At 39.4% G+C, this 7,377-nt stretch overlaps 1 protein-coding gene across 3 annotated transcripts; it reads right to left on the minus strand.

The window, feature by feature from the left end:
• Positions 1-2,944: 2,944 nt before the first annotated feature.
• On the minus strand, positions 2,945-6,760 carry LOC144641429 (proline-rich transmembrane protein 4-like). 3 transcript variants are annotated; one of them, XM_078500445.1, is made up of 2 exons: positions 5,776-6,760; positions 2,945-4,285 (listed from the first exon to the last, which is right to left on the minus strand). In XM_078500445.1, exon 2 carries the CDS (start codon positions 4,266-4,268, stop codon positions 3,288-3,290), a length of 981 nt encoding a protein of 326 aa, XP_078356571.1. In that variant the 5' UTR covers positions 4,269-4,285; positions 5,776-6,760; the 3' UTR covers positions 2,945-3,287. The 3 variants fall into 3 exon arrangements, with proteins under 3 accessions (XP_078356571.1, XP_078356572.1, XP_078356570.1); XM_078500446.1 differs by lacking the exon at positions 5,776-6,760 and adding an exon at positions 5,421-5,769; XM_078500444.1 differs by lacking the exon at positions 5,776-6,760 and adding an exon at positions 5,012-5,769.
• Positions 6,761-7,377: the final 617 nt, after the last annotated feature.

Genomic DNA, 7,377 nt, shown 5'->3' on the forward strand with positions numbered 1-7,377 from the left:
CGTTTATCTCATCCTCGGAGACCCAGGGGCAGTTAGTGGGGCGAAACGAAGCAATAAACCGGGCAGAAATCGGAGCGACGAAAGTTTTCAAGCACGGCACGAAGTGCCCCTGGGCAACGTGTCTCTACAGACCATTTCCAAACGGCTCTCCGAATGCTGGCACCCGATTGGGCAGAAAAAAACCTTTGTATTATTCTGCCCAATCGGCGAGCAGTAAGTTGGGAATCACTTTCGTGTGTTCTTACACGCCGTCTACTGTGTCCGCCATACTTGTTCGTTCACCAAAGCTCTGCATGCGAGGGAAATTTTCATTTAGCTCACATCAGATAGCCCAAAAAAATCAGGGAATCTTTTCCGATGCCAGAGAGAAAAATATTTCAAGATCGACGGGGAAATTTTCGTTTGGACTGATCAGAGGTATCGTAAATACTGGCTTGTTTATCGATCGCCCGCTCGATTGAGCTTGTAGGTTTCAAATATTTATTTTCTTATCCGAGCTTCTTATTTTTATAGTATCGCTATTTAAGGCTTGTACATTTAGATTCTAGCCTTTCCTTACAATTTCCTTACAATTCTGCCTTTACCAATCAGGATCCTTGAGTGATTGCAACACATGCTTTTGAATAGAGGGTGAAGTGCTGTTGTGGTACATTTGACACCATTCCTTTCACAAGCTTCTTCCCAGCACCATCTGGGACGTGTGCTTTGTCAGTTAAAGTTCCCACGAAAACTGATTTGTACAGTTTACTGCACATTTTAGAATCTGTTACATATATTAAGATTTGTAGACATCTGATTCTGTTTTTGGCTGAGTTAACAAAGGTGTTGCTTCACATTGCATGTGGTATTAAACTGGGTACATCGATAGTCTGCAAAGTTTCCCTGTTCCTGGAAATTCAATTTGGCATGTGAAATTTCTGGGGTTCATTTTTGGTTCAAGGATTTCTTTGGGCTTTGTTTGAAGTCCTAAGGATTTTTTTTTTTTTTTTTTTTTGGGGGGGGGGGGGGGCTAAGTTTTGACTCCATACAATCATCCCCATTACTTGAAGTCCCAATTACCCACCCTGGACTCACCCCAAGAAAATGTAACCACTAGCACCTTCCCTTTTCCCTGCTGCACAAATAAATGAAATTAGATGTTACTGGTAATGAAATAAAGACAACAGTCAGTGTAATAATGTTTTCTATTACATACTGATGCAAATTACCAGTGGCTTAGTGAAGAAATTATTCAACATGACATGAGCGTGGGACAAAGAAAAAATCTGAGTCCCCGACGGGAATCGAACCCATGACCTCCCAGATACCGTTTGGGCGCTCTAACCAACTGAGCTACGAGAGACTCGTGGTGAGCTGGGCCATTTACTAGGTTGATAAGTGACACGCGTCCTGCATACTGCTAGGATCAGCAATGTCGAAATCATCAAATGTGTAGTAATATTTCTTTGTATTTCAAGACTACACAGCAGGCTTATGTACCTATGTTGCCTGTAAATTCACTGAACACCACTTTGGCTTGACAGTAGGCTGGGATTATCTTCTTGCCACCCTGCACAATGAAGTGTATGATCTACATAACAGCAAAGTTTTATCTGTATATTTGGTTTTTACACAAGTCATCGAAATTGAACTAAATTGGACTATGGGGTGAACTTCGTCACAGACAACAGCAACTACATTCTGACAAATGCAGGTTAAAAAATTCCCAGTTGATGCGTGACACTTTCAAATTAGTTATAAAGAAAAAAAACTAAAAAAATGTTGTCAACAGTGTCATTTTGTGTAATTAACACAAACGTTTCGGGCATAGCCCTTCATCAGTGTGAAAACCCGTCTTTATAGCAACTACATTCTGCCTGTCATGTCGTGTTGCAAAACAATTTCCAAAAACTTAGCCTTTCCTTGTCACTTCCTTCAATGAATGCAGCTTCCAAGCCAAGAGACCTTAAGTAACTAACCTGATCTATAACAATCAAACTCAAAAGAAAAACCCTCGACATACAGAACTCCAATTCTATAATCGCTAGGCAAATCTGAAAAGTCAATCTTTCAGCAAAAATAATTATTTTATTATTATTCGATAGCTAATGCAGCAAATATATCCTTCCCAACAACATTTTCATTTATTAATCAATTTCTGCTCAGGTTTAAGATCGTGGAAAAAATAAAATACATGGAAAAATATTTTAACTTTTGACAATTCCTTCTTTGATGTGAGTGCTCGCTGGAACAATGCCAACCATTTTCAGAAAAATGTTATGGCTTCGCCCGTACAAGAACATTAAAAATACCTCTCACGGTGTGATGCATTGGCGGCTGTTTGGCATACTTGTCTGGTCCATGCAATACGGGAAAGTTCCAGTTAGCCGAGGAAATTGTAAGGAAAGGCTAGAATCTAAATGTACAAGCCTTAAATAGCGATACTATAAAAATAAGAAGCTCGGATAAGAAAATAAATATTTGAAACCTACAAGCTCAATCGAGCGGGCGATCGATAAACAAGCCAGTATTTACGATACCTCTGATCAGTCCAAACGAAAATTTCCCCGTCGATCTTGAAATATTTTTCTCTCTGGCATCGGAAAAGATTCCCTGATTTTTTTGGGCTATCTGATGTGAGCTAAATGAAAATTTCCCTCGCATGCAGAGCTTTGGTGAACGAACAAGTATGGCGGACACAGTAGACGGCGTGTAAGAACACACGAAAGTGATTCCCAACTTACTGCTCGCCGATTGGGCAGAATAATACAAAGGTTTTTTTCTGCCCAATCGGGTGCCAGCATTCGGAGAGCCGTTTGGAAATGGTCTGTAGAGACACGTTGCCCAGGGGCACTTCGTGCCGTGCTTGAAAACTTTCGTCGCTCCGATTTCTGCCCGGTTTATTGCTTCGTTTCGCCCCACTAACTGCCCCTGGGTCTCCGAGGATGCGTTTATCTGTCCTTTTAACTCTAAGAAGAATTTTTGTTACGTCAGGGATTAGTGCCCTCGATTGTGATGACGTCGACATTCTTGTTCTTTTTACCTTACAGAGAGATAAATACATCATGCACGCTACTCCACTTCACGTCAAGTCATATTTCATGTCACGTCACGCACGTCATGTCACGTCACGTCACGCCACGTCAAGTCATGTTAAATGCCTTCATGTTGTGTTATGTGTCATGTCATGTCATGTCAAATCATGTTATGTCATGTCATCAAGTCATGGCATATGCCATGATGCCATGGTATGACATGTTATGTTATCTTCAGGGTTTCCATGCACTTTAAAGTCAGCTAGCTGTATTCTACTGTGGCTTCACTCTCGAAGACATATTCATTCCCTCCGAAGTATCTGTGCGGTTTCTTTTCGTCTTGCCTCCTTCCGGTTGCATCACACTGTAAGCAATCGTGCAGGCCATGACAAGCTCAACTAGGCGAAAACTTGACTGAAAAGCCCACCATGGCCAAGGAGAAGGATGAACGACTCGACTGTACAAGCCATACACGCCTACCATTGAGTAAACCTGCAAGCCACACACTACGATGCCCAGGAAACTTGTGACAAGGGTGATTTTGGCCACTTTGGTCGTGCTGGACTTTGGTTTCTTGCTTCTGTTTCTAAGACGCTCGTTTTTCTCGATGGCATTGAGCTGCTCGTGAACGTTTTCCACGCGGTTGATCACCTTGCATCCGCTGTAGATGAAACTGCCCGAGAGTATCAAGCCCCAGAGAATGAAGAACGACTGGCACACGATCAAAAGGGCGTCCAACTCTGGCTTCATGGACGATGTCGTCTCTGCAGTTAATACGACGATGAAATGGATTACAATAACCCCAGATAGGTATCTTACATCTTGCAGCTTGCTCGGGCCAATCTGAAGCTTTGTCACTTCAAGAAAAGCCAAGTGAATCAAACAAAACGCTGATGTTAGGCACGGGTAGGCAATTCCGAAGAGAAGAAGCGTCATCCATTTTGGGTCCTCCACGCCATTTTCTCTGGACTCGTACGGATCCAACAACAAGTATACGGCTCTGGTGGCTCCAAGAGTAAACAGCAGCAAATTGATAGCTATAAACAAAGGCTTGCGACCAAATCCTTTTCTATGCTTTGCCAGCGCTAGAGCAATTAAAGAGTGTATTGCTAGCAAGCCAAACAGAACGCCGAAGCCAATCCAATGCATCTCCCATGCCAATCCCCAGATTTTCTTCGCAACTGGCCAATCCGGGCCGGGCTCGGGCATGGCTTCCGTGGGTTGTTCAGCCGGCTTACTCGTGGAGTTTGACATCGCTTCAACTTAAAAGTCTGCAAATCGAATATAAGGATATAAGTTCGTCTGATTTATGATCTTTTTTTTTTCTATTTAAAGTAAGGACGGCCATTTACATGAACCTATTGCAAAGAGCATTTCATGAGAACTGAGATGAGCTCAGTATACCATCACGTCACTAAAATACATAATATATACATTTTAAACATTTCTGTATATTTCAGTAACACAATTACTATCCAAGAATACAGAAAAATAAGAGAAAATAACTATCTAAAAAATTCTCTTGATTAAAAGCTTCATCTTTAAAGTGTGGCTAAAATGGTTGGTTCATCTACAAAGTCAATTGAGTTTTTAAATAGAGAGTTCCATCCATAACGTAGCAGCCCTATAATGACGAAATAGAAACGGGAATCGAAAACGAATTCGATGGATGAATTTGGTCTTAAATACACTAAAAAAATCGAAAAACAGAAAATAAGCGATAGGCAAGGGAACACACTTATCTTGTATGCTGTTGTTATTCACTTAATTTGATTAGTGTTATAAACTTTAGCCGAACTGATAGCGAGATTATGGGTGTTTACTGTTTGCCTTTCGTCAAACGCGAAGGATGAAAGCATCGAATTGGAAAAAAACTTGCTGATTTGACTGATTAAATAGTTGCATTTAAGCCAGGCAGCTAAGTGCAGACAGTTTTGGAAACAGAATTAGGTAACAAATTAAATTTCAGAGCTTGCATTCCCTTGATCAGGACTTACCTCTGTACTATTCAGGGCCGAAGAGTGGAATCGATGATTTGAAAACCGAGGATTGCAACTGTTATTTATGCGTACAGTATTTATTTTTCAGCTGCTGTCATGATATCAGTCGTTAGCGGAAAAAGCTTACAAAGCTTGAAACCGCAATTAAGAGTTTTGGATAAACAAGTTATGGTATATACAAAGCGAAAAAATGACTGCAACGGAAAGCATCCCCCGTTATATAAATCATTAATGCTCTTTAATTTTCAAACCTGCAGGAGACATGTCAACAAAATGCTACCATAGCCGAACTTATAAAGTAGCTTAACAAATTGTGGGCTATATTTTGAAAAAGCGGGGTAATATATTCTGAACGTTATGGCAAATTAATTTTGTGAACTGGCCTAATATCACGAAACATACTAACTTGCACTGGTTGTAGCATGTTACCGCCTGGTGCTGTATACAAATGCCAACATCATTTATGACCTTCCATAAGACCGCTCTTAGCCAAAACAGATAATAAGTTCAATTACATAAACGCTAGCTTTTTTATTAATGAAATCTGCTTATGGAGCCAGTTGTTAAAACTCTTGGGAACATTATATGCTAAAAATCAATCATTCAAATCGTTCAAATCATACTTTCCCGCAAAGCCTACGTTTTCTCGTCCCGGCCGCTCGCCGAACAAGAGTGGCTTTAATTACTAAAAAACCTCCTTCCAGCAACGCCTACCTCTTAGCTACGTCTTTATAACATAATTATTTGCGTTTAAGTATTACCTTTCGACTACCCACGCTATCGTTGGACGTGAGAGGCGAAGACATCAATCAATGAAAAATAATTCATTTTAACTTTTGATGTCGTACTTAAGTGAATTCTTTACCTCCTGTAGTTCAAGTTTTTACAATAAGAAAATAACCAAACCTCTAAATTAAGATTTCGTGATAAACTATTAAAATTTTAAAAAGGGGCAGGTGTGATATACTTTCGCGTAAATAAGTGTTTTGCAAAATAGTCCTGAAGCGCCATGTTACGTTATTTTATCGTTATTATTGACCAAGTGTGAGGTCCATATCTAGAGGTTTTTTTTGTAGTCAAAGTAAAAACCGAGGTCAATATTTCACCATCTGGACTGAAGTTGGTCAAGTTAGGAGGGGATCGGGATGAAATATTATTTCGGAAAGTTAAAGACCAATCAAATCGCACGATTCAATTTATTTGGACCGCGCGCGGAGTAGTAAAATAATATGGGTATTACCGTTATTTATATGCCTGTTTTTCATGAAACGTCTAGATAATATCGACAATTGATATTTTGAAACTTGAGCAAGACCAGCAAGACATAAGGGAAATACCAGGAAGCCGCAAACAGTCTGCAAAACTGGCTCTTCCCCACTTTGTGAAAAAGCTTCATATACACGTGGAGGATGATGGGAACGAGCAAAAGAAGAGGCCTCTTTCCTCCTTCCCATCATCCTATGCGTCTTAACATTTTTTCACGAGACAGGCTGGGGACGAGTGACGTCGTGATCTGTAGGTGATAATAATAATAATAATAATAATAATAATAATAATAATAATAATAATAATTTTATTCAGCTCATATTACTTTTTTGATAATCTGTTCCTTCATACACATGTGGTGAACAAAATATCAGACCAGACTTAAACGGATTGAGAAAAGTTAAACCAGATTAATCGCATACGAACGAGGAAAATTGAGGCGAATCAAAACGAAAGCACTAGCTCAGCTCAGCAATCGTTCTTCAAGAAATCTCGAGTAATGTTATAATCCAAAATATTGAAGCAAGCTCCGATCAGTGAAAATAAGAAAAAGAAAAGTTTTAGCCAGCCAAAAATTAATGCGAGGTTTGAACAGTTCTTCGGGATGATAATGAAATTTTCACGCGTTCAAATATTGTTCTACAAGTGGATGTTTCTAATAAAAGGAACCTCTAGAAAGCGCTTTTCGATATCGTAACTGTTGCGAAATTTATTATCTTACCATCTTCTAATTTTTTTCCTGTCGGGGATATTTATTTTACGAAGAGTGTTCGGTATTGTCATAAAAGAAAGTGTTTACTATATACGATACCCACTATTAATAATTTCCTTTATTATAAAAACAAGTTAATCCTTTGATTTGTTAAATTTAAGGATGTGATGGAAGGCAATATTCGCTGGAAGCAAATATGAAAAATTAAAAATGGTCAGATGTTTAATTACTCTTCCTTTTAAACAAACTTTGGTTGTTCAGCACATGCGTATTGAGGAAAAGATTATCAAAAAAGTAATTTGATAAAAACCTGTAAGGAACTGAAATTCTTTAATCAGCCAGCGGGCTTCCTCCCAGCAGCCATAATTTATACAAAGAAGACCGA

The sequence above is a fragment of the Oculina patagonica genome, unplaced genomic scaffold (genome assembly GCF_052425735.1).
Source record: "Oculina patagonica isolate OP01 unplaced genomic scaffold, crgOcupat unplaced938, whole genome shotgun sequence".
NCBI classification, from domain to species: Eukaryota; Metazoa; Cnidaria; class Anthozoa; order Scleractinia; family Oculinidae; genus Oculina; species Oculina patagonica.

What these genes read in the sequence shown, in the direction of transcription:
- LOC144641429 (XM_078500445.1), bottom strand. Translation starts at nt 4,268, where the DNA reads ATGTCAAACTCCACGAGTAAGCCGGCTGAACAACCCACGGAAGCCATG.